Source organism: Cladosporium halotolerans (assembly GCF_011745625.1).
Source record: "Cladosporium halotolerans strain TM138-S3 chromosome Unknown Sca7, whole genome shotgun sequence".
NCBI classification, from domain to species: Eukaryota; Fungi; Ascomycota; class Dothideomycetes; order Cladosporiales; family Cladosporiaceae; genus Cladosporium; species Cladosporium halotolerans.
The window spans coordinates 17,062-40,642 of NW_027191458.1; the positions used below are offsets into that span (position 1 = coordinate 17,062).

Sequence of the window (23,581 nt, forward strand, 5' to 3'; positions counted from 1 at the left end):
ACCTTCTAATCACCACCTGGGCCAGCATGTGAGGCTTTCTTGGCCCCTTCCGCGCACTCCCGGCATGTCAACAACCTCACTTCTGCGTGCCCTGTGCACGTTGCTGTCGCTACTCGCCTTCAAAGCCCTCGCGGCTGCAGCCGTCCCGCTCGATCAACAAGCGCCCCTCCTCCACCACGCACGCACCAACCACTCTGTATCGCTCGATCTGTTCTCCAACCTTGAAGAATTGGCCCGCATCGTGGACATCACATACTGCGTCGGCATCACGAGCCTCGGCATCACAAAGCCCTTCTCTTGCCTCTCGCGGTGTGATGATTTTCCAAAATTCGAGCTGGTCACCACGTGGAATACTGGGCCTCTGCTGAGCGACAGTTGCGGCTACATAGCGCTCGACCATGGCAAACAGAGGGTCATCGTCGCCTTCCGAGGGACATACAGTATTGCCAATACCGTCGTCGATCTGAGTACTGTCCCACAAGAATACGTGCCATATCCCGGTAACGATGGCGATGACGAGGCTCAAACTTTGCTTGACGTCGGCAAAGGATTCGTCGACGGCATCGGCGGGCACGCGAAGAGACACGTAGACGAGGTAGAAGATTTGCCCAAGTGTAACAATTGCACAGTGCACATGGGCTTCCACGCCTCGTGGGTCCACACGCGACCTTACGTCCTGCCCGAAATGGAGGAAGCGAAGGCCGCATACCCTGACTACCAACTGACTCTCGTCGGTCACAGTCTTGGCGGCGCGGTAGCAGCGCTCGCGGGACTGGATCTGCTCGCACGCGGTTACGATCCACAAGTGACGACCTTCGGGGAGCCTCGCATTGGCAACAAAGCACTAGTATCGTACCTTGATGAACGGTTCGACCTCCTTGCCGACATACCAAAGAACGACACGAAGCTGAAATACCGCCGTGTCACGCACGTTGATGACCCGGTTCCGCTACTGCCACTTAGTGAATGGGGCTATGCGATGCACGCAGGCGAGATCTACATCAGCAAGCCTTCGCTCTCTCCCGACATTCCTGACTTGAACCACTGCAAAGGCGACAATGATGCGAAATGCATTGCTGCGCAAGACTCGAGCGTGGTTGCTGATGAGCCTGCCATGCGCAAACGCGACCTGATCGGGTCGGTCAAAGAAGAAATGTCTGAGCTCACCACCGAGCCCTGGGGCATCCCGTCGCGATACAAGCTCTGGCAACTGTTCTTTGCGCACAGAGATTACTTCTGGAGGCTAGGTGTCTGTATGCCAGGTGGAGATCCCCTCGGTGGAGGCGGCAAGTATGAGTTTTCCGAATAAAAATTCAATCGTTTCGTTGTCGCAATTTTCCACGTCTTCGCCCAAGGCCTAATAGATGGAAAGGTGCTTGTGAATCCCAGAGCAGAATGACTGTACAATGCTGTCAGCCGTGATCCAAGCCCGCGGCCCCCAGCGGACGAGTCAAGCTTGAAGAAGTCCGACATGACGGTACGACCGCCGCCGAACGGCCAAAGAAATATTGCCTCTACGTTGTATCACCACAATAAAGAATGCCTTGTACCCAGAATGGCATGCCGGCAGGCAGCAAAGCCCCGCAAACGACGCCTCCACGCAGTAGCGCATCCTTCGCCGCTGACTGCCTATGGGCAAGCTGAAACGGCGACGACGTACAGCAGCAGATAAAGTCGTCTCAACGGAAAAGCAGCAGAAATCGCATGTCGAGAGCTTCCAAATTGCGGCGTCGTACATTTGATTCATAGCCATGGCACTGCCGGCCGCCCCTCCCTCGTCGGAGGACCCAAATGATGCAATCCTGAAAACAATCCGCAGCTCAACTCTCGCATCCCATACACGACCAGGAAACCCTCCGACGACCATGTTCAACCCATACCATTTCTACAAAACAGGAGACTTCGAGCAGCACCAGGCACTCGCAGCATCCCTGCTCGAGCGCGTCTACGCAATACGGCCCGAGGGCCAAGCTGTTCACGCCGAAGCACTGGCAGAGGAGAACGAGGCCGCCGGACCCTACATGCTGTGGGAAGCGTTCGTGACGGGGCACGTTGAAATCTACCAAGCGCTGAAGAAGACTTTCGCAGCCATGGGGTGGGAGCAAGCAGCTAGAACGTATGAGAAAAGGAGGAACGCAGAAGTCTTCCAAGCGAGCAGCGAAGTCAAATCCGGGGCGATCAGGAAGTGGCTAGAAGAGTTTCAGGATGACGGGACGAAGCTGATGTTCCAGGCCGCAGTGCACGGCGACGAGGCTACGCTCAAGGTCTTACTCGACGCCGGATATGCGATCCACGATGAAGAGCGCCGGGGCTTGATGCCTATGCACGCTGCGTGCTACAACGGCCACCTAGGAGCTGCGAAGCTGTTACACGGCGCAGGAATCGATCTGAACTACCTGGACGAGTTTGGAGGCACGCCATTGATGCGCGCAGCAGCAGGTGGTTACGGGCATGTCGTCGTGTGGCTCGTAGACAGCGGTGCCAATGTCAACATCCGTGAGACTCGCGAAGGCGGCAGCACTGCTCTAGAACTAGGCGCACGCGACGGAGGGTGCACCGCCAAGCTCGTCCAAAGCGGTGCCGAGTAAAGTCCCGCCGCGTTTGCAGCAGCAGTGAGCCATGGGGATGACAAGTCATTTGGCTGGATCGCGAACGCCGGCGGTTTCCCGGTAGCTAAGTTGCGGGACTCGGAAGCGCAAACGCAAGGCTTGAGCGATCAGCAGCGTGAGTCTGTGATTTTGGCCCTCAAACACTTTTCTGCCGGCTCCCTCCACATCATGAGCTTCCTGCTTGCATTGATCGCCTTATCGCGTGAAGGCGACAGGTACGAGCTTGATCTGACCGACGATGCCTTGTCACAGGCGTTGCGCAGATGTATCCCACGCGTTGTTCAGAACAATCATGTCGAAGTGGCACGCTTGCTAATCCGCAATTTGCCCGGCGACAAGACTTCGGGAGACTCGGAGCAGGCGAAAGCTGCGCGGGTAGAAGATCTTAACCAGTGGTTGATTGTTGCAACACGATATAATGCTACTTCCGTAGCACGCATGCTCCTGGAAGAGTACGGCCTTGACAGCAATGGAAATGCAGGGCCTCGGCTGGAAACATCTCTTGCAGTGGCAGGCAGTTCGCAGACGATTCAGTTGCTTGCGCAAGATTTCGGCGCAGACATCCAAAAAGCAGCTGGGCCCTTCGCGAACGGTCCGACGCCACTTTGGCACATGGTGCAGTCACAGAACGAAGGAGCCGCACGCGCATTGCTTGAACTCGGAGGTCCTGTCGATTGCTTACACCAAGCGGTCCAGCCGGGCGCGAAGAGACTGTGGCTCGTGGCCGGAGACAAAAGTCCGCATCAAGTCAGTCTGGGCGCTTGGATGAGCCCTGACTGGTTTGAAGAGGACAATAAAGACCAGTATCTATGCCTTGAGTTTCCAGGGGGATTCGAAGGGAGGATTCGGCCGAGGAACTCAAATGCTGGACTGGCGGCTGGCGACGGTCGGCCTGTGTACGAAACCGACCAGGATTCCGGATGGCTGGGCAGCTGGAAACGTTGGTTGGAATGGTTTGGAGTGTGAATGCGTAAATGCGGTGGTAGATGATCATTGAAAAGGGTGTAGATGTGTATGTTGAAAGTTTTGCATCCGTTCCTGACTTCACCCTCGTGCAGTGTCTGATCTTGGGCTTCTTAACCGCGAGGTGTAATTGGCTGTCATCTTCCGTGAGGGTTCCCAAGGCCGTCGCAGGCAACTCTCATTCGAAAAGAAATGAGGCTTCAGATGCGGCATACACAATTGCGTAGGGTATAAGAACGTTTGACAGAGCCCGCGCTGAGCTAGCCTGTTCATCATGGTGCTCCTTTGCGTCGGAACGTTACTACGCGCGGCAGGATTGCGCCTGCTCGTCTCGGACACTAAGCATGAGTGAGCATGGCATTAGTACATGCGCCCTCAGCTTCGGCGAGTGGCACACGGCCGAGGTCTCACGGAGAAGCCACAGGTTCAGCCTTGTGCTCCTGCTGCCTCTTCGCCCTTCGACCACCCTCGTTCTCCAGCACGAGCAGCGTGCCGGCGAAAGCGACGCCCACGCAAGTTGCGGCCATGAGGCTCACCCCGACGATGTTGGGCCGGAACAAGCCCTGCTGCAGCAGACGCATGGTGCTGAAGTAGCTATGGGTGCCGTGCGCCACACACAAGCTGCCGCTGCCCACAAGCACCGCCGCGGCAACTTTGGTGTTGCTGTTCTCCAGCTGAAGTAGGTGAGGTGAGATTGCAGCGAACGCTTCCACCTTCTCCAGCGCAACTCCCAGCGCGATGAAGCCGAGGCCGCTCCTAGCCCAGGCGAGAAAAGTGCGTTCGCTGGCCAAAAGATCGCGGGCCACGGAGCCGGTGTTCTTCATGGGCGCCGCCCGGAAGGACGAGAAGATGCGGCTGAACATCTTTTGAATTGGACGCTAACCGCAACGGCGCAGCGGTAAAAAGAAATGAGGTGTGCGAGGCAGAGGCGGATTATCCGAGGTTGATGTGGACGGTCGTTAGGAACAGGAAGGCGACAGGGCGACATGACGCTCGACGTCGCGCGACCACTCTCCGTCTCCGTCCACCAACGCCGACGCCCCTCCATGACCCTGCGAGCTGTTATCGGCGAGCAGCAACTTCACCACTCCCCATGAACCCTGCTATTACGACCGCCACACCCGTCTTGCGATCAGTCACGCGCCAACCTCCTCTAGCAACAGTATCTTCTTGGACTACCGCGCGCAGAAGCTTTGGCAGGATGGCAAGCCAGGCGTCGCTCAAGAGAGCCGAGGATTTCGTTTCCTTCCTCAATGCCTCGCCGACACCCTTCCACGCCGTGCAGACATCGAAGCAGCGTCTTGAAAAGGCTGGTTTCAAGCAAATAAAGGTACGCAACCCATAAGCGAAGCGAGGATGTTGGTCTAAGGCTAATCCCATCAATTTACAGGAGCGCGATTCGTGGTCGTCTACCCTGCAACCTGGCGGCAAGTACTACCTCACGCGCAACACGAGTACTATCATCGCATTCGCGATCGGCAATGCGTGGAAGCCAGGCAACCCAGTGGGCATGGTGGGCGCACACACTGACTCGCCGTGCCTGCGCATCAAGCCTGTTTCCAAGCGTAGCGGCGAGGGTTTCCTACAGGTGGGCGTGGAGACGTACGGCGGCGGAATGTGGCACACATGGTTCGATCGCGACTTGGGCGTCGCAGGCAGGCTGATGGTCAAGAGCAAGGACGGCACGGTGGAGCAGAAATTGGTCAGGATCAACAAGCCTGTGTGCAGGATTCCGAACCTCGCGGTGCATTTTGGAGGCAGCGTGCCGTTCGAGTTCAACAAGGAGGCTCAGCTGTTCCCCATCACTGGACTGGTGTCTGCAGAGCTGAACCGCACGGGAAGAACAGCGGAGGAAACGCGCAAGGTCGAGGCTGATGCCGAGAGAGACTCGTCGTTCGAGCCGCTCAAGACACCTACCCAGCGCCACCACCCCTACCTCGTCACGCTACTTGCCGATAACGCCGACGTCGATCCTTCTGCTATCGTTGACTTTGAATGTGTTCTGTTCGACACCCAACCCGCCTGCATCGGAGGCCTGAACGACGAATTCGTCTTTTCCGCTCGCCTGGACAACCTCGGCATGACCTACTGCGCCGTGGAAGGACTGATTCAGTCGCTGGCCTCTCCTTCAGCTCTTTCAACCGATCCCACCATCCGCCTAATCGCTTGCTTCGACCACGAGGAGATTGGCTCGACATCAGCTCAAGGAGCCGACAGCAGCATGCTTCCCGGCATCCTGCGCCGCCTCTCTTGCCTGCCTTCCAGCAGTTCTGCCTCCAGCGAGCAGAGCTACGACAAAGTCAGCACCAGCGGTGACGACACCTCGACCGCACACGAGCAGACATTGGCAACATCCTTCCTCGTCTCCGCCGACATGGCGCACAGCATCAACCCCAACTACTCCGCGAAATACGAGCAAGAGCACAAGCCGCACATGAACGCCGGTACAGTGATCAAGATCAACGCCAACGTGCGCTACGCAACCAACTCCCCGGGCATTGTGCTGCTGCAAGAATGTGCGCGGCGAGCGAAACCCGCCTCCTTCCAGCTGCCCGGGTCGAAAGCCGGACGCGAGGGTAAAGGCGTGCCGCTGCAGATGTTCGTCGTGCGCAACGACTCGCCGTGCGGTAGCACGATCGGGCCGATGCTCAGTGCAGCGCTGGGCGCGAGGACGATTGATGTTGGAAACCCGCAATTGTCGATGCACTCGATCCGCGAGACGGGCGGCAGCTACGATGTTGAGCACGGCGTGAACCTCTTCGACAGCTTTTTCGAGAACTTTGGCGAGCTGGAGGGGAAGATCTTGGTTGACTAGATAATATACCTTAGCAAGATTGAAGTGCTTTTGAAGACCAGACTTGGGCTGCTCTTATGGAGAGTTGATAAATTTTCATACTACTGAAGACCAACAGCGCGGATCCTCTGGAAACATGAACTGCAGCAAACCACTAGCAGACAGAATCGGCGCACTGGAGTCCTTATACAAATCATCCGTGCCCCTGGAAACCCGAACACCCGTCAAGACCTTAGGCCCACTGTCCTAAGAGTGTTCTTCCAATTGCGCCGGACAAGCTCCCTTGTCGGTGTTGAAAAGACAACATTTATCTCTTCCAGCGTCATGTCTTTCGTTTCTGGCATGAAGAAAAGTTGATAGAACCATCCCAAAACAGCTATCCCTCCGAAGAAGCCCAGTGACAGGCCAGTCTTGGTCATGGCATCCTGCATCCTCGTGAAGTTGTACGTGATGATGAAAGAGCCGAGGAACACCATGCCATCTGAAGTCGCCATGCCGTAGCTGCGTAGGTATGTAGGGTAGACCTCGGACGGGATTACCCATGTTAGGCAGGCGTAGGGTCCGTAGAAGAGCATGTAGATGATGAGTCCTGCAAGATACATGCCTTCGACAGTCTTGGGAGCCTTTTCCAAGTCAACCAGGTAGGATCCTCCGAGGATGGCCAGCCCGACGAAGAAGCCGGGGATCATGGCCATTGCCCAAAACCGACGACCGAAACGTTCCATGTACAGCACGGCTGGGATTGTGCCGATGAAGAGAGCGCCACCACCAACCATCGACATGTACGTGCTGTTTGCGTCGTTGAGTCCGATCTGTTTCATCAGTGTACCCATGTAGTACATAATGCCATTTATACCGACGAATTGGCCTGCGTTCAGAGTTAGGAGCGCATTCTCACGCAAGAGGTATCTTTCCTCACGTACCAAGAAGAATCATGATGTTTGCGTAAACAATGGCGCGGCGAGCCCTAGGCTCACTAAAAGGGTCAGCGACAGGCCAGAGAGACGATGCGTATATTGACTCACGTGAAGAAATCCAGCCAAACAAATCGAGAAGTGGTCTTTCTAGATTCTATGCTGTGGTTTTCTTGCTCGACCACCTGCCGCATCACAAAATATTCTGCTCTTGCCTCTGCAGAGGAGACGTCGCGGATTCGCTTCCAAACACGATAGGCCTCGAGAGGCTTCTTCTTGTGCACCAAAAACCGTGGGCTTTCGGGCAAGAAAAGCATTCTATGGCTGAGTTCAGCAAGCGGTTTGGATGCATTGGTGAGATGCCGACTTACCCCAGAAACATTATGGTAGAGAAAACCACTGAAGAGCCGAGAATGTAACGCCAATTGCCCTCGACCTCGAGGAAGATTGCGGCGACAACGTAGCCGAGAATTTCCCCCAAGGCAATGTTAAATTGGTACAGGGAGACGACGTTGCCGCGAAGCCTTCTCTCAATAGTCTCGGCGACATACACAGGCACGGTGCCTGTTTCGATTCCAACTCCAAGACCCATGATGAGGCGACCTGATATCATCATGCCGTAGTTGATGGCTCCTGCCTGCAAAGCCGCGCCAATAGTGTAGAAGACGGTCGACAGAATGATTGCCCATCGCCTACCCATGTACTCATTGGATGGGATCAACAGGATGGCGCCGCCTACGGCTCCAAGCGGCAGGCTTGCACTGACGAGGGCGACTTGATCACTGCCGAAACCGAGTGCATCAGGGTAGAAGAGCGAAGCACCGCTGATGAGTGATTGATCGAGGCCGAAGAGCAATCCGCCCATTGACGCGAATGCTACGACACTCCAAGTGAAGTACTTCGGGTTGGCGAAGGTCATGTGGAAGATGCCTCTCTTCTGTCCATCATTCTGCATCTGTGTCTCCAGATCATCAATGAAGGAGTTGATTCGCCACTTCTCAACATCAGCAATGCGCAGTGCATCTGCTTCAATCTGATCCACCTCAGCATGCTGCTTTGGGGAATCCGAAGCAAAATCAACATGGGAAGAGTCCTTCTCATCAATGGCTTTGGGTGGAGAGCTGCCCTCGTGGGAGGACTCCACGTGAGACATGGTCGGTGAAGATGTTATTGGTGAAGACGGCTCCTGAGTAGCTCGACAGAAACAGAAGATGATGCTGCTAGGAAATTGACCGATCGTGGCACAGGTGGATGGTTTATTTTATGCATTTCCTGGAGAACCGGCCCCATGGGGTCAACGGGCCCACGTGCCGTACATGAAGATCTCGCGGGCAAATCGTTCCGTTTTGGGCAATATCTCGGCGAAGGAGTGTGGGTTCACGTCGATGCTACGTAAGCTGACTTTGCGCTTTTCCCGCACTCACCCCGTCATTTCAACCCAATATATGTCCTCGCCAGCAAGGATTAACGCCTCCTCACGAGGGATGATAATCGCAAGTCGCGGACTCTTGACGCCGATCACAATGACAACATTTGACGGAAGACGCAGGATCGTATGATAACTGTGTTAGAATCTTCCAAAACTGATGAAGGGGTCGAAATTTTGCTTTTCCCACAATATAGACTACAAAGCCACATGCAGAACATCGCTGCATCACCAACGAAATAGCCACACAGTGTCTGCTCTTCGGCCCATCTTCACCACCTTTAACCTCCCGAGACACCTCAAAGCTCAGACCTTGAAAGGCTGCCTCGGTACGGCTGACACCATTAGCCTCACAGGGCTCGAATTGAATCGCTCAAAGTGATGGAAGTTTCGGCGCTCCTCATCAGTGACCTTCCACTCAAAAGCCATGATCAGAGCAGCCAGGCAAATGGAAATCTCCATGTAAGCCAGATTCCGGCCAATGCAAGCGCGACCCCCTAATGTGAAGGGAAGGACGAACTCCTTGAGATTCCTCAGCTCTTCTTCCGATGATTCATTGCTCTCTGGTATCCAGCGCTCGGGTATCCATGACGAAGCTTTTCGGAAGAGGCTGTCGTCGAGTTGCATCGTCTGCACAGACGCTGACACGGTAACACCTCCAGGGATGAGATGCCCCTGTATGACAGATCCTTCGCCCACTGTCTTTCTCGGTAGGCCAAAACGGACCGGCGGCATTACTCTGAGCGTCTCATCAAGACAGGCCGTTAGATATGGCACCTTGCCAAGCTCTGCAAACGGCGCGATGGGTTGCTGTCGCTTCTCGAGCGAGTCGGTCAATAAGCTGTACAGCTTCTGCTGTTTTTCTGGATGCGAGGCAAGCTGGAACATGGTATTTGTGAGTGTGATTTGCGTAGTATCATTTCCTAAAAGGAGTCAGCGGTTGGTCGAACTCACATTGAGATTTACTTACCGGCGTTGAGGAAGCTCGTGCATTCAGCCACAATTTCAGGGATTGTCATGGGCACCGGACGTTTTTCGGTTGCCTTGAGTGGGAAGAAGGTGAAGAAGTCCGTGGATACTGGCCCATTCTTCAGTCTTTCCATGGTTCCATAACGGGCCATGCCGGCGAACTTGTCTGCAGCCTGGTTGCGACTCATCCAGCGAGTAGCCCATCGCAAGAAGCCATAGGTAGCGGGGCTGCACTGTGCGCATAAAGTGTTGAAATGCACACCAGTACGGAAACTTTCCATGGCGTGGATGCTCGTGACGTGGCCGTTGACGTCCATGGACTTGCAGAGATCACTGCCCACGGTCAAGAAGCCGTACGGCATGGACCAGAGCATGCTTGAGAAAGCATCGAATGAGAACATGTTCATCCACGGGCGCAGATCGAACTCGCTCCTGCTGTTCACAAGGTAAGTATCTGCCTCAGATACCCGCCCACCAGACGCTTTGACATCTATAGCTTGCAGAAGGGTCTCCACCACCTGAGCTACTTTCGGCTCCATTGTCGATATGTTTTTGGCGGAGAATATGCTGGAGACGTTCTTGCGTTTGATCGAATGCAATTGACGACTGGAAGTATCGGCCATCGATGGGGTATCTCCTGCCAGATTGTCGTAAAAGGTGTCCTTGATTATAGAAGACCCATGACCGTAGATCTCCTTGTACGCCCGAGGATCGGAAAAGGATAGAATGTTGGGGCCAATGCGAATGATCGGGCCCAGCCTGCGATGGGCGTCTTCAACGGCGAGATACCTCATGCCTCGAGCATTGTGCCAGATGGCCCACAAGGGTGTAAACCCTGCGACTGAAGGGGCTGGAAAGCGACGAAGGGAATTTGCATCCAGAAAGTAGTGGGTGACGGCTCGAACGATCGCGAAGAGCAGGACGGAAATCGCTACGAGCAAGCAATTGGTGGCTTTGACGACGCTATCAGATTCCGTCGAATCTTGGAAGGACTTGTTCATAGAATACTCACAGGAGATCATTCTGTGCAGCAAGCTCCAATCCCCTTTCGTTGGTACTGTATAGGCTCGGTCAATGTGGGAAGAAATGGACGCACTGAAGATGTGATAATTGCAGATTCACGATGTCCCAAGCCCTCAACGGAGCTGTGTGTGGCTGATATATGCTCACCATGCCTCGTTCCCCGTGGGACGAGCCCACGTCTTGCACTCCTGACAATGCATGTGCCCGTATGAAAGCCTACCAACCATTGTTCATTTCGCAAACGGGTCTAGCTGCTTCAGGCAAGTTTTCGGCGGACAGGATAATTACCTTCGGGCTAGTGAACTCACGCTCTCCGCTCTCCGCAAAACCCCAGCTTTCGCTCTCCATGCACGGCATCGTCCTAGACTCTCGGGTCCTCCACCTACTACTACAACATCGAGTCATAGCGCCCTTGTCATTGCCCGCCGGCAAATTCCTATTTGCGACTGTTCGCGTAACAACCTCAAGCTTCTTTCTGGCTCACGTCTCAGGAGGATGACCTCACTTCCCGGAGAGTCCACTTCTACCCCGGAGCCCGTGCGTCGTGTGATCTCAAGTACACCTCCAAAGAAGCGTCTGGCAAGTTGCATCCCTTGTCGAGAGCGGCACGCAAAGTGTGGCAAGGAGCGCCCCGTCTGCTCTAGCTGCCGCAGCGCACAAGACTATCGAGAATGCACTTACCAGTCAAAGCGGCCGCTTCGATTCCGCCTGACATTCTCAGATCCGCGACCGCTTCCCCAAGGTGGCAATGCTGCTCATATCGTGCATTCAAACGATTCAACGACAAGTCCTTCTATCAGCCCCCGCCAGAACCATGCCTCGACTGGTTCATGGAACCTGGAAGCTCAAGGACCGGTGAGAATGATGCGACTAGGACACTCAGTCCAGCAGCTTGCAGGCACGCGCCTTGACAATCAACAGATCGTGCGAGAGGCTTCAGAAACACCCCTCGTCGCCCCAGATACTGTCAGATTACATGGATCACAGTGGTCTCCCCATCTAGTGTCTAGTCACCAGAATCGCTGGCACCCTTTGTCGAATCGAACAGAATCCGACATATTTGCCTTCTATGCCCGTAGTCTGGGTTACTGGGTATGTCGCTGAGTTGGATGCCGGCCACAATCCAGTTAAGTCTGGTCACCGGCTGCCAATACAGTACTGACGATGTCAGATGGACATAGGCTCCCCGAATCGCTTCTTCCAGTCTCGAGTTCCGCAACTCGCCATGGGCGACCCTTTGTTGTTCTTTGCTTGCCTTAGCTGCTCATCAGAGATCATGACGTTGAGAGGCGAGCTCGACGGTCCGGTGGAAGAACACTATCGCGCCAAAGTACTGGAGCTTTTGATCCCTTTGTTGTCGTCTCATGACGCGGTCCCATTCAAAGAATCTCTGATGGCCACTACCGTGATATTGCGCATGTCAGAGCAGTTCCTTGAGCTAGAAAATGATACTCGCCGGCATCTTAACGGCGCTGCATCCTTGTTCAATGCCAACACGTCGCGCTGGACGCTACAGGAGGTAGATTTGGCGACTGCTTCATTTTGGACGCATCTGCGAGAGTCTATTCGGGTAGCTTTTCTGAACGAGAAGCCTTGCGATATTTCTCTCCAAGGTTTGGTCAGCCGCGCAGCATTCAGTACTGAGCACGCTGTTTCTGACGAAGTCTGGACCAACTTGATGACATATTTGCTCCTCCAAACAATTGAGCTCTGCTGGGGCGAGTCGAACGAACCCGCGGAGTTCCATCGTTTAGCAGATGAAATTGACGACTGGCAGTCTTCCGTGCCCCAATCGTTTCAACCGTGGTATTCCGCTGAGGACCTTGACAGTCCGTTCCCCAGGATGCTGAATTTCGAGCCATGGCATGGTAGGTCATGTGCGGACTTCAGGCAAATCATTACTGACTCCTCGCAGTGGTAGGCTGGCAATTCTTTTACATAGCCAAGATAATGCTTGCGGTTTATCATGAAGAATCGAAGCCGAGAGGCAATATCCTCGAGCTAAGACGTCAGATTGAGGTATGTAGGAGAGCGTTGACATTCATCTATTCCGGACACTTACGCCCGCGATCAGAAGACGGTCGTTACTCCTACTAGGAGATTGTGCGGCCTTTGCATCTCATCGACCGACAACGTTGGGACCACCTTGAACGGCAGCCATCTCATGGCATGGGCGGGGCAATTTCTCTATCATGAGGAAGAGCAAAGACACCTCGTGACTTTCTTAGAACAGTTTAGCACACGGACGAGCTGGCCGACTTCTCGCAGCTTAGAGAAACTCAAAGCTAGATGGGAAGAACAAAGATCCTCATAGCCGAGGTTTACTAGCCATACTTTAAGGCAATGGTATTGCAATTGAAGAAGTTTACGTACTTCCAAAAGGGCTGGGGCATTCTTAGCCAGGATTTGTGACGAGTCTTGCTAATCGAGCGATCGTCAGCTAGTATACGCGGACTTGTGGCTCGCGTCAATGTCAGGATGACCTCAATATTGGCTTGTACCATCTGTCTTTGGGTATTGTGAAGCACCACAAGCCGATTGTTGCTATCAGCATCGTAGTACCTATCGAACGTCTTGCGACAGGCCTGTGATACGAAATATCAAGCGGCCATTCACTTCCCACAACCGTCAAATGCGCCCCGCCCAGACGAAAGCAACGCCTCCAAGCATCAAACCCCGGTAGCTTTCGGTTTCAACCCCCAGTGCTCACGTAATGATCGCCCGAGAACCACGTGCTCGGCGGCAAACCCAAAAAGCGCCTCACAGCGGAGGCGGGCGGCGGCGCGACAGCTCGCAAAAGCAAAGCGCACAAGCTCCACCGGCGCCAGCCTCGACCCCAGCGCCAAAACCTCCGCAAACAATCCTAACGCAACCTGCCATTAGTCTCCGCCGCGCGGCAACCTATCGTCTCGAAGCGTTTGCCAGCCACATAATCCGGTCTTCCAGGTTATTGTTCCTCCCGTCAGCTAGCTTATTTGTCTGGGACCCAGCGGTATTAGCGTCGGTGGGCAACAAGGGCATCAATGGCCTTGTCCCAGGCGGAGTTTGGGCGCGCTGTTGAGGGGTTGGAGGGGGCTTGGCGTGAGGTGTTGGGGGATGAGCCTGGGGTCTGTTCGAATGAGGAGGTGGAGTGGGAGAGTGTGGAGTTGCGGACAGATGAAATGGTATGTAACAACATGACTGACTGCTGTGAAGCATTAGGTTTAGATTTGCGCTGTGCGTGAATTATCAGGAGATTGAACGGTTATTGATTGGTTGTGTTCAGCAGCTCGGCACGAGATATCTGCGGATCAGACGAGAAGTGCAGACACACGGGCAGGTTCTTGAGGATGGTGGCGACAAAGTAGAGCACGAGGACGAGGGAGTCGTCGAGGAAGAAGATCCAGAAGCGCTTCTCCCTCCAGCCCGTCCAAAGCCTGACAACCACAGCCCAGGCCGAATCGCAATCTACGACATCGTCCACTCGCCCTCGTACCAGGTCCCGGTCCTCTACCTGACATTCTCCGAGCCCAGAACGATCAAGAGCGTGCCGCTTCCCACAATAGACGAGATCTACCAGATGCTAGTCCCTGACAGCTTCAAAACGCCCATGCGTGACGTGGGGATCATGGGCGCGCTGAGCATGGCCGATCATCCCATTTCCGGCGCGCCGGCTTTCTTCGTGCATCCCTGCCGGACGCAGGACGTAATGACCGCGCTGTCTGATGATTACGACAAGCCCGATATAGCAGAGCATTATTTGATGCTCTGGCTCGGAGCCATTGGTGGAAGCGTGGGACTGAGCGTACCCGTAAGTGTTGCGCAAACGCTTGCGAAGAAGCGAGGCGAGGCGTGAGGCTGGGAGGGGGGCGCTTGAGAAACGTTAGAAGATAGAGATGGAGTGGGGGTCGCTTCAAGCTCGTTTATAATACCCACTGAAGTAAAGTCTCTGAAGACTCGCCCGACCGCAAGATGGCGCCTTTCCTTCTCACACGCGCATACCCTCAATTCCCACTTCCAAACTCGGGGTATCATTGTCATTATCCTGTCTTTGCCTTCATGATCCTCCACTAAGCGTGCTCTTCCTAATCCTCATCGCTCATTTCCATCTCAGAATCGCCCTCGTCCATCGGCGCATCCTCATTGTCGCTCTCTTCACGGGCTCTCTTAGTTCCTTGCGGGCTCGGCGCGTTCTGTGCGGCAGCAGGAGGCGGCGCAAGACCAGGCGGCGGAATACCAGGAGGAGGGATAGCAGCACCGACACCGGGCGGCGCGTGTCCAGGTGGAAGAGGGAAATTGTTCGCGGGCAGAGCCTTCGACTCTGGCTGGCCGGGTTGGAGGGGCGGATCGTACTGGCCAGTCATCTTGGCGAGAGTCTTGCTCTTTTCCTTTGCATAGCTGAGTTTCTGCAAGGCGAGATCTGTCAGTACACCGCGCCAATTCTGTCTGCACGTCTTTTGAACTCGCGACGTACCATTTCCCTGCCGTAGAACTCAAAGCCCTGCAGCGCGCGCAAAGCCTGGGTGGCGGCATTGACATCGCGGAACAAGATATGCGCCTGGCCGCGCATCTTGCTGGTCTTGACTGCTGTGATGTCCAGTACCGAGCCATAGGTCGAGAAGAGCATGTAGAGGGAGCGCTTGAGGTCGTGTTTCTGGAGCTTTTCGGGCAGGTTCTGAAGGTAGAGAGACTGGTTGGGATTGACGCGCTGGTCGACAGACATGCTGGAAGCGCCCGTTTTCGCGACGGTGGTGGTAGCCATGGTGTGTGTGGGAAGTGCGGCGGGGAGAGCAATGGTTGTGGATGTATTTTTTGGACTTCGCGTTGGCAATGAAGCTTGCAGTCCCACGATCGGCCTTCGGCTGGTCGTTTCGGCGAAGGCTGGCTGCCTGTCGCTGCGTGCTGCGTCACGCTGCCAAGGGCGGGCAGAGGACATGCCACCTTCACTTACCGTCGTCTCTTCCCTCTCAACACACCACCGCATATTGCAGCGACAGTAGAGTGACCTCCCCTCCTGTCTACTGCTCCATCACCGCCATTCCACCAAACTATTCGACAAATCAAGCAAAGACCCGCCCCTCACCTCCAACAATGGCCTCCCCCGAAGTGCACCACCTCTTCCACGCTCCGATTGCGGACCACTCCTTCTCGGCCGACCGCAACACCCTTGCCGTCACCCGTGCGAACAATGTAGAGCTCTACGGCAAGCAAGGCTCTCAATTCCGCCTCCAGGACGAGCTCCGCGGGCACGACAAGCTGGTCACCGGCGTGGACATCGCCCCGCAGAGTGGCCGCATCGTGACCTGCTCGCAAGACCGCAACGCGTACGTCTGGGAGCCCAGCAGCACCGGCGAGTGGAAGCCAACGCTCGTGCTGCTGCGTATCAACCGCGCCGCGACCTGCGTGCGCTGGTGCCCGAACGAGAGCAAGTTCGCCGTCGGATCCGGCGCTCGCATTATCGCCATCTGCTACTTCGAGGAGGAGAACGACTGGTGGGTCTCGAAGCACTTGAAGAAGCCTCTCCGCTCGACCGTCACCAGCGTCACCTGGCACCCGAACAGCGTGCTTCTGGCCGCTGGCAGCACCGATGGGCACGCGAGGGTGTTCAGCTCGTTCATCAAGGGCGCCGACGCCCGCCCGGAGCCCAGCGCCTGGGGCGAGCGCCTGCCCTTCAACACCGTGTGCGGAGAGTATCTGAACGGCAGTGCTGGCTGGGTGCACAGCGTAGCGTTCTCGCCGTCCGGAAACGCCCTTGCCTTCGCCGCACACGACAGCAGCCTGACGGTGGTCTACCCGTCAGCGCCCGAGCAGCCGCCCTCAGCAGTCATTTCGATCTCCACGCAGCAGCTGCCCTTCGCCGACCTTCTTTGGATCTCCGAGAGCGAAATTGTATGCGCGGGCTACGACTGCGAGGCGTTCCGGTTCAGCGGCAACGAGGGTGGGTGGCAGCTCACCGGATCAGTGGAGAAGGCCAACGGTGGCGGCAAGCAAGGTGGACAGGAACATGAGGAGAGCGCGCGCAACATGTTCAGGGCGATGGACTTGCGCGGCCGCACGGGTGGAAACGAGAACACCAAGCTCCCGACTGTGCACCAGAACTCGATCAACAAGATCCGCGCGTACGCTGAGGCTGGTGGACAGGTGCAGAAGGTGAGCACCGCTGGTGTGGATGGAAGGGTTGTCGTGTGGAATTTGTAGACACGAGATATGACATGAGACCAATGGGCTTTGAAGCGCGAAGAACGCTGGCTAGAATTCGTTATGTTCTGCTATGCTATGCTGAAAAGCAAACAATCAATCAATGCGCTGAGCGCAATCGAGGCGCTCGCTTCTTTTCAAAAGTTCATAATCTCAAGAGACATCAAGCCTCCGTTCTCATCACCAAATCTTTCCGTCTCACCTTCTGCCCGCTCGCTTACATCGTCGGGTAAGGGTAGTGAAACTCGCTCGAAGTGCTTTCCTCCTTCTCTGGCTCTGGCACCGGGTAAGGGTAGGGGTTCTCCGGCTCATCCTTCACTGGGCTCTGCCCCTGATCAAGACTCGGCTTGGTCGAACTCGTGGGAGGCGGAGGCGGCTTGCTTGAGCTCGTCGAGGTGCTGGTCGTTGGCGCAGCACTCGGAGTCTCCTTCTTTTCCGGAGACGAAGACGGAGCCGGCTTAGGAGTAGTGAAGCTCGTAGCAAAACTACTGGGAGGAGCCTGAGAGAGTGGACTGTAAGTGCTAGAAGTGGTCTTCGAGCTTGCGAAACTACTAGGCGGTGCCTGCTTGAGCGGACTGTAACTTGGCGGGGGAGTCGTCGAGGTACTAGTAGTAGTAGTAGTAGTCTTCGAGCTGGAAGGGGTAGCCGTGCTAGATGGCTTGCTACCCTTGGGTGTCGGAGTAAAAGTCTTGAAGCTTATCGGCGGCGACGTGGAGCTCGTCGACGGTTTGGGTGGCGGGGTGCTTGAAGACTTAAGAGGGGAAGCAGGATCAGAGCTGCTCTTCGGAGGGATGGTGAATGTGCTCGGGCTTTCAGTCACACGAGAGGCACGAGTGGTGCCGTCGATGGTCTTGAAGACGACCGGCGTGATGACGGTTGTGCTCGAGCTCGGTCTAGGGGGGCCGCCTGTCGTAACACTCTTGCGCGGCGGAGCGGCGGGGAGGCCGTTGATTGGGTTAATGTCCGGCGCAAAAGACTTGTAGTTGAGTGCTTTGGATTGAGATGCTTCAGGGGAATATGAGAAAATCGTGTGCGTTTTGGTCGGGGCGTACGCGTAGATTGTCGATGTTGAGAACGCTGTCACGGTGCGGTCGACGGTGACTGTGTTCGTGCGGGCGATGACCCCTGCAGCTGCTGGCCCGGCCAGCAGGACAGAGATAGCAATACTTGCTAACATTATTTCGTTGTTGTAGTTTGATGGAGGTTTTTGGAGAAACGTAAGGAAAGCTTGTTGTTGGTCGCTATGGGTAACGGGATATCGACCCTGTTGCGAGGAAGGTCCGAACAGGACCATTGTATACATCCAGGCTTTCATCGATTTAATGGAGATCATCAAACTAGACAAAGCACTTTTTGTCCTTGTAGCGAGAAATCTGTCCTCGTGATGTTGAGTGAACAAAGCCGGATGAGTATATTGACGTCCGGACAAAGGGGTCGACAGTGGTGAGGTGATGCTGACAATCATGGCAAACCTGGAGTTCCGATAAACCATGTTATCACCACAGCTATTGCTAGTCCGCCCAAGGCAACAAGGACGCCAAATCTTCCGAGGCTGTCGGCTGCGTTCATGAAGAAAGCCATCGACGTGACGAGCTTGGCTCCAAAAGGCCCGTACAAGTGCTCAATCTGCTCTTCCGGGATCTCGGGCATTTCTGCAGCCTCTTTTTGGACTTCTTTGAGATCTCTGAGGACGCCACGCCGTCTTGCCCGAACCAGATCTTCAACATGTCCACCCTTCGCGTGAATGGAGACGCACGCGGTCGATGAAAGTAAGCCGTTGTCGAGTATGTCGACGTTCGATCCATGCTTGGCGAATCGCTCCATCAATCGATAGATGGGCGTGTATTGCGCCATGCAGTGCTTCTTGTAGCCGATGATGTTGAATAGATAGTTGTTAAAGAAATAGTAGCTCGCTTCGTCACGTAGCTGATGACAGACAAGGAACACTGCCATCGGCAGCGAGCCTGGGCGCATCATCGGGCTGAGCCCTTCTTTCGATGACATGAGGTATATCTGATGCATCGAAGGAAACAGGTGCTGGTAGATGATGAATCGTATGTCGTAAGGAAGGGAGAGCAAGTGAGTCCGACAGCCTTCGCTTTTCGGTGATCTGGGACGCCCTTCGAACATGTTTTCAGTAGCTTGCAAGATGTGTCAAAGGGTCTGCCTCATTGGGAAATCGTGAGCGGTCCTACTCTACTTTTACAGTCGCTGCTGCCTGGTGAGCATGGCCAGGTGTCGGGTTCAGCAGTTGCAGCCCCGGGCACATGGTAAGGTACACTTCACGCGGAGCGATCGTCCAGTAGAGTCTATGAGCCTTCCTCTAATTCGAAAATCGTAGTTCGAAGATGATAATGTGCAGATTTGGTCAATAAGGTGTTGCCGCATTCAAAGCCCTCGACAAAAGTAAAGTCAATGCGGTATCGGCAGCCCGCATGTCAGCCCGGCTGGTTTTCACTGCAGTGCTATTACGCAAACGTCTCTTCCCGTGAAAAGTATGTTCGTTTCATGGAAACATGGAGTACAAACAGAATTGTATCTGATGTATACTAAGAAGAAGAGACACCATTGGTGCGCAATACGAAAGGGATGGACCAAAGGGTGCTGTGACGTCAGGCGAATCGAAGGATGAACAGAGTTGGGGCTGTAGGCAGAACTCCACCGGCAGATCGGGCGGCATGGAGATAAGACGGTGTGATCATCGAAAAGAGATTCATCCCAACATTTCGCATATGTTACATGCATTTACGAACGCCTCTACTGACGCTGTCTTTCGGTGATCTCGCAGTCCTTCCGAGAACAAAAAAACACGTCCCAGCTTACAATCGCGTAATTCCCAATAGGGCAATGGGATCTATACCTAGTGAGCGTCGCTTCAAGGCAGACACAGTAGCTATCATAGGCGCAGGTCCGTCTGGCATAGCAGCATCAAAGTATGTGCCTCACTGTCACGGCAGATGGACGGCAACTGACGCATTGCAGATATCTCCTCGCTGAAAAAGCTTTTTCGAAGATTCAAATATTCGAACAAAGAGACAACGTCGGCGGTATCTGGAACTATGTTCCATGCCCCGAGAGCGCGCCCAAAGACCAGGCGGTGCCGCAAACTAATCCATTCGCGGGCCTTGATGAGCCCATCTGGGAGAACAGCAATGCAAAAGGCGCACTCAACAAGGAAGACCGCCAGAAAGCCTCATTCTTGTCGCCACTGTACGATCGGCTAGAGACAAACATCCCACGCGGTCTAATGGGATTCTCCGACCTGCCCTGGAATAAAGATATCCAACTTTTTCCAAAGCATGCCCAAGTGCAAGAGTACATCGAGCGGTACAGCGCGGATGTCGAACATCTTGTTCAATACTCAACCCAGGTCACCGATGTGCGACAAGAGTCCACCGGAAAATGGACAATCGAGACGCAGCCCGTGACCTTTACTTCCACAGACGAGATCACAACACACCATTTCGACGCCGTGATAGTCGCTAACGGGCATTTCAACATCCCCTACATACCCTCCGTCCCAGGCATCTCCGACTTCGCCACCGCCCACCCGGGCTCAATCACACACTCTAAATTCTACCGTCTACCCGAACACTACACCAACAAGAAAGTAATCGTAGTCGGCAACTCCGCTTCCGGCATCGACATCAGCGGGCAAATAATGCCTTACTGCGCGGCTCCTCTTATCGTCTCCTCGAAATCCGAATCCTATTTCCAAGTAGATACGCCACCCAACCAAACAAACAAACCCGCCATTTCGGAGTTCGTCCCTGGGAACCGCACAGTCGTGTTTGAAGATGGCACGCGGGAGACCGAAGTCGACGCGATCCTCTACTGCACAGGCTACTTCTATTCCTTTCCGTTCTTGTCGTCGCTTTCCCCATCATTGATCAGCACCGGTGAGCGTGTCGAGAACCTCTACAAGCACTTATTCTACCGCCCGAATCCTTCGCTTGCGTTCCCCGTGCTGAGCCAGAAGATCATCCCGTTTCCGTTCGCGGAAGCGCAAGCCGCCGTCGTGGCACGAGTGTTTGCAGGGCGGCTGGCGGTGCCAGACGAAGGGGACGTGAAGACTTGGGAAGAGGAAGTCCTGGCTGAGATGGGTGACGGGCGGGAGTTTCATGTGCTGAAGTTCCCGAAAGATGCAGACTATATCAATGAGATGCACGACTGGGCCTCGAGAGCTGATGGGGAAGGGAAAGCGGTGGGCAAGGAGCCGCCATTCTGGGGCGAGAAGGAGTATTGGACGAGAGAGCGGTTCCCCGCGATCAAGAAGGCGTTCATGGGTTTCGGGGAGGACCGGGAGGGGAAGAAGGCGTTGGAGGATGTTGGGTTCGACTTCGATGAGTGGAAGAAAGAGAGGCAAGAGGAGGGAAAGCAGCTTTTGTGAGAGGATGAGGCTTTCTGAGTGACTTTGAGCATCAAAAGATGAATGAGGGTACTGAAACGCTGTTAGTTTTGATCATCGACTAAATCTATGATACAGATATCTAAACTTCTCTTACAAGCTCAGTCGAGCTGCTCACCGATACTTTTGTACATGCGAACTCAAATCCTTGTCTTTACAGCGGCCTTCTCCAGCTCTCCAATGATCCCACCACCACTCAGACTCCACTTCTCGCCTACGAGACGCTCCGTGACAGCCCCCCTCAAGACACCAGACAGCGCATAGTATTCCATGAGACCCTTGGCTTCTGCCTTACTCAAGCCCTCAACCTTCTGCACATCCATCTTCTCCAAAGCCTTGCCAACCCTCTCGTCAAACGGAGCGTAAGGACTCCACGCGGGCATCGGCTCCGCTTTCCAGCCTGTGTGCGGATTGAATCTAGGCTCGGCCCAGTTCGTCTTTGCGCCGTACTTGGTATCCAACAGGTAGTCCAGAGTTTCCGAAGCAGCGCGGTTGGACTCTGAAACAGCGGCGAGGATCATACCTCCGTTCGGAAGTGCGTGCTCGCCTGTCATGTAGCGAGTGAAGTCGTTGACGAGAGCGAGATCGTGAGCGTGAACGAGACCAGCCTCAGAATTAAGATACTTGGACAGGCGCATAACGTGGTCAATGGCGTCGAATCCGAGGAAGAGAGGTGGACGCTGCTGACCCTTGCCGGTAGTGGGTTTCGACGGCGCAGTGAGCTCTTTCATGAGAGCAATGTAGACGGCATGTGCGTTCTCGGCGTTGTTGGCACCCATTTCTGCGAAGCGAGAGAGCGAAATGTTCTCCTGCACCGGGAAAGGGAGCGTGTGCTTCATGCTGAGCTGCATTCCGCTGAGGACCTTCTGATTGGCGCTTGCAATGGTCTTAAGCAGATTCGCGGTGTATTCAGGCTGGACGTATAGCTTGCCGCTTTCGTCTGGGTGGTAGGAAGTCTGGTTGTTGGTAAGATCTTGGCCTGCGCAATCATGTTAGCAACCCCTCCAAAAATGCTCCGAGAACTTGCAAACACACCATTGGGGAAATGCAGGACGACCCAACCCTTGTTCAGCGCGAGCGCCATGGCCTGCAGCTGCAACACAGTCTTGCCGCTTCCCTTCTCACCAAACAAAATCCTCTTGATGACCTGCTTCGCATTCGCATCCTCGCCGCCCTGAGCCGATTCCAAAGCCTTAGCGATCTCAACCGTCTCTTTCCTGATCACTGTTGCAGGTTTTCTGAACAGGTTCCACGCCTGCGTTGGCTTGAACACATCCAGCGTCCTGAGAGCGCTCACTTGAGCATCTGTCAAGGCGAGCACTTGCCCCTCCAGATGTGCAAGCTTCTCGGCGGAGGAGTTCTCCAAGTTGAGGTCCTGCAAACCCTGGACTTCCAGCGCATTGGTGTTGCTCAGCACAATCTTCTTGCGGAAAGCCTTCCTCTCGCCCTGCGCAGGGGGCTTGCCAGTAGATTCGCGCACGTTCTTGTTGAGTCGAAGAGTTTTACCCTGGCGGGAGGCTGGTTTGGCAGTGACGGGGCCCTTCTTCTTGGGTGGATTGGCGGCGAGGGCGGAGGTGGTAGAGAAGGCGGCGCGCTGCGCTGTGTTGAGGGGAAGAGGCGATGAGGCGGAGGTTTCGAGGGTGAATTGTGAGCGCGAAAGGCATCGCGAGCAGATTGATCGTGACATTGTTCAAGGCGTGGTGCGAGTGCGCGCGGCTGTGGACGCTCGTGCTGCCTTTGTCTTGTCTCTTGACGGCTGCCAGTCGCAAGTTCTCGGAGGTCTCTGCCAAGCCTCTCCCTTGCCCGGCCTCCGACGCAGCCAGATGATTGTTCACTACGGGTTGCGTCCTCAAACAGCATCCACGGTATTTTTGTCTTGAGAGGATGAAGCTGCTTCCGGGTACACAACTGAGACGGTGGTGTCAAGCAAGCAATACAACACACCTGATTCTACTCTGGACGAAGGGGTCCTCCAACCCAGAAGCACCACACGGCATTGCAATGGCGGAATACCCATGTCACCGTCGATAACCGCCCCTAGACTCAGGCTAATTAGTGCATAACCCAACCCAGCTACTTCGATTTTGCGCATGCGACCTTTACTTCTTGCCAAGCAGGGAAACGTGTGGACGGAGTTTTAGGTTCCAACACCCCTGCGGTGCCGCACATACTGCAGGGCTCGGAAACCTGACAATAGCGCTATGAAGTGCCGTGCGTTCGCATGCTCGAAGACTTCGATAATTCGCCAAAGCGGCACATACATTTGATTCCTGCGTCCAAGCGACGCCGCGTGCCATA

At 54.9% G+C, this 23,581-nt stretch overlaps 14 protein-coding genes across 14 annotated transcripts; 7 read left to right on the forward strand and 7 right to left on the reverse strand.

The window, feature by feature from the left end:
• Positions 1–64: 64 nt before the first annotated feature.
• Positions 65–1,309, forward strand: WHR41_02746 (uncharacterized protein; the record flags this gene model as incomplete). The annotated part of the gene is made up of 1 exon (XM_069371352.1): positions 65–1,309. One exon carries the CDS (start codon positions 65–67, stop codon positions 1,307–1,309), a length of 1,245 nt encoding a protein of 414 aa, XP_069231579.1.
• A 556-nt stretch (positions 1,310–1,865) lies between these two features.
• Positions 1,866–3,396, forward strand: WHR41_02747 (uncharacterized protein; the record flags this gene model as incomplete). The annotated part of the gene is made up of 1 exon (XM_069371353.1): positions 1,866–3,396. One exon carries the CDS (start codon positions 1,866–1,868, stop codon positions 2,586–2,588), a length of 723 nt encoding a protein of 240 aa, XP_069231578.1. The 3' UTR covers positions 2,589–3,396.
• Positions 3,397–3,979: 583 nt separating this feature from the next.
• WHR41_02748 (uncharacterized protein) lies at positions 3,980–4,435 on the reverse strand (the record flags this gene model as incomplete). The annotated part of the gene is made up of 1 exon (XM_069371354.1): positions 3,980–4,435. One exon carries the CDS (start codon positions 4,433–4,435, stop codon positions 3,980–3,982), a length of 456 nt encoding a protein of 151 aa, XP_069231516.1.
• Positions 4,436–4,574: 139 nt separating this feature from the next.
• Positions 4,575–6,758, forward strand: WHR41_02749 (uncharacterized protein). Its single transcript, XM_069371355.1, has 2 exons — positions 4,575–4,902; positions 4,963–6,758. Exons 1-2 carry the CDS (start codon positions 4,666–4,668, stop codon positions 6,385–6,387), a joined length of 1,662 nt encoding a protein of 553 aa, XP_069231515.1. The 5' UTR covers positions 4,575–4,665; the 3' UTR covers positions 6,388–6,758.
• On the reverse strand, positions 6,591–8,526 carry WHR41_02750 (uncharacterized protein; the record flags this gene model as incomplete). Its single annotated transcript, XM_069371356.1, has 4 exons — positions 7,652–8,526; positions 7,392–7,598; positions 7,290–7,342; positions 6,591–7,234 (listed from the first exon to the last, which is right to left on the reverse strand). The coding sequence occupies exons 1-4, from the start codon at positions 8,431–8,433 to the stop codon at positions 6,591–6,593; spliced, it is 1,686 nt and encodes a 561-aa protein (XP_069231625.1). The 5' UTR covers positions 8,434–8,526.
• Positions 8,527–9,012: 486 nt separating this feature from the next.
• On the reverse strand, positions 9,013–10,697 carry WHR41_02751 (uncharacterized protein; the record flags this gene model as incomplete). The annotated part of the gene is made up of 3 exons (XM_069371357.1): positions 9,013–9,629; positions 9,677–10,627; positions 10,688–10,697. 3 exons carry the CDS (start codon positions 10,695–10,697, stop codon positions 9,013–9,015), a joined length of 1,578 nt encoding a protein of 525 aa, XP_069231341.1.
• Positions 10,698–11,923: 1,226 nt separating this feature from the next.
• WHR41_02752 (uncharacterized protein) lies at positions 11,924–13,112 on the forward strand (the record flags this gene model as incomplete). The annotated part of the gene is made up of 3 exons (XM_069371358.1): positions 11,924–12,566; positions 12,614–12,717; positions 12,773–13,112. The coding sequence occupies 3 exons, from the start codon at positions 11,924–11,926 to the stop codon at positions 13,010–13,012; spliced, it is 987 nt and encodes a 328-aa protein (XP_069231567.1). The 3' UTR covers positions 13,013–13,112.
• Positions 13,113–13,575: 463 nt separating this feature from the next.
• Positions 13,576–14,650, forward strand: WHR41_02753 (uncharacterized protein). Its single transcript, XM_069371359.1, has 2 exons — positions 13,576–13,862; positions 13,964–14,650. The coding sequence occupies exons 1-2, from the start codon at positions 13,722–13,724 to the stop codon at positions 14,531–14,533; spliced, it is 711 nt and encodes a 236-aa protein (XP_069231342.1). The 5' UTR covers positions 13,576–13,721; the 3' UTR covers positions 14,534–14,650.
• Positions 13,876–15,503, reverse strand: WHR41_02754 (uncharacterized protein). Its single transcript, XM_069371360.1, has 3 exons — positions 15,152–15,503; positions 14,614–15,083; positions 13,876–14,549 (listed from the first exon to the last, which is right to left on the reverse strand). The coding sequence occupies exons 1-2, from the start codon at positions 15,437–15,439 to the stop codon at positions 14,763–14,765; spliced, it is 609 nt and encodes a 202-aa protein (XP_069231337.1). The 5' UTR covers positions 15,440–15,503; the 3' UTR covers positions 13,876–14,549; positions 14,614–14,762.
• A 265-nt stretch (positions 15,504–15,768) lies between these two features.
• On the forward strand, positions 15,769–16,875 carry WHR41_02755 (uncharacterized protein; the record flags this gene model as incomplete). Its single annotated transcript, XM_069371361.1, has 1 exon — positions 15,769–16,875. The coding sequence occupies one exon, from the start codon at positions 15,769–15,771 to the stop codon at positions 16,873–16,875; it is 1,107 nt and encodes a 368-aa protein (XP_069231338.1).
• A 217-nt stretch (positions 16,876–17,092) lies between these two features.
• WHR41_02756 (uncharacterized protein) lies at positions 17,093–18,052 on the reverse strand (the record flags this gene model as incomplete). Its single annotated transcript, XM_069371362.1, has 1 exon — positions 17,093–18,052. The coding sequence occupies one exon, from the start codon at positions 18,050–18,052 to the stop codon at positions 17,093–17,095; it is 960 nt and encodes a 319-aa protein (XP_069231339.1).
• Positions 18,053–18,336: 284 nt separating this feature from the next.
• On the reverse strand, positions 18,337–18,897 carry WHR41_02757 (uncharacterized protein; the record flags this gene model as incomplete). Its single annotated transcript, XM_069371363.1, has 1 exon — positions 18,337–18,897. One exon carries the CDS (start codon positions 18,895–18,897, stop codon positions 18,337–18,339), a length of 561 nt encoding a protein of 186 aa, XP_069231340.1.
• Positions 18,898–19,613: 716 nt separating this feature from the next.
• WHR41_02758 (uncharacterized protein) lies at positions 19,614–21,406 on the forward strand. Its single transcript, XM_069371364.1, has 2 exons — positions 19,614–19,808; positions 19,858–21,406. The coding sequence occupies exons 1-2, from the start codon at positions 19,615–19,617 to the stop codon at positions 21,263–21,265; spliced, it is 1,602 nt and encodes a 533-aa protein (XP_069231335.1). The 5' UTR covers position 19,614; the 3' UTR covers positions 21,266–21,406.
• On the reverse strand, positions 21,309–23,068 carry WHR41_02759 (mitochondrial 37S ribosomal protein mS29). The gene is made up of 2 exons (XM_069371365.1): positions 22,319–23,068; positions 21,309–22,262 (listed from the first exon to the last, which is right to left on the reverse strand). Exons 1-2 carry the CDS (start codon positions 22,968–22,970, stop codon positions 21,424–21,426), a joined length of 1,491 nt encoding a protein of 496 aa, XP_069231336.1. The 5' UTR covers positions 22,971–23,068; the 3' UTR covers positions 21,309–21,423.
• Positions 23,069–23,581: the final 513 nt, after the last annotated feature.

Bases quoted from the DNA above. Each gene is read 5' to 3' on its own strand.
- WHR41_02759 (XM_069371365.1), bottom strand. From the start codon at position 22,970: ATGTCACGATCAATCTGCTCGCGATGCCTTTCGCGCTCACAATTCACC. The intron at 22,263-22,318 runs GTGTGTTTGCAA...ATGATTGCGCAG, and splicing joins CGTCCTGCATTTCCCCAATG to GCCAAGATCTTACCAACAAC.
- WHR41_02754 (XM_069371360.1), bottom strand. From the start codon at position 15,439: ATGGCTACCACCACCGTCGCGAAAACGGGCGCTTCCAGCATGTCTGTC. The intron at 15,084-15,151 runs GTACGTCGCGAG...CTCGCCTTGCAG, and splicing joins AGTTCTACGGCAGGGAAATG to AAACTCAGCTATGCAAAGGA.
- WHR41_02758 (XM_069371364.1), top strand. From the start codon at position 19,615: ATGCATTTACGAACGCCTCTACTGACGCTGTCTTTCGGTGATCTCGCA. The intron at 19,809-19,857 runs GTATGTGCCTCA...GACGCATTGCAG, and splicing joins TCTGGCATAGCAGCATCAAA to ATATCTCCTCGCTGAAAAAG.
- WHR41_02753 (XM_069371359.1), top strand. From the start codon at position 13,722: ATGGCCTTGTCCCAGGCGGAGTTTGGGCGCGCTGTTGAGGGGTTGGAG. The intron at 13,863-13,963 runs GTATGTAACAAC...GGTTGTGTTCAG, and splicing joins AGTTGCGGACAGATGAAATG to CAGCTCGGCACGAGATATCT.
- WHR41_02749 (XM_069371355.1), top strand. From the start codon at position 4,666: ATGAACCCTGCTATTACGACCGCCACACCCGTCTTGCGATCAGTCACG. The intron at 4,903-4,962 runs GTACGCAACCCA...ATCAATTTACAG, and splicing joins CTGGTTTCAAGCAAATAAAG to GAGCGCGATTCGTGGTCGTC.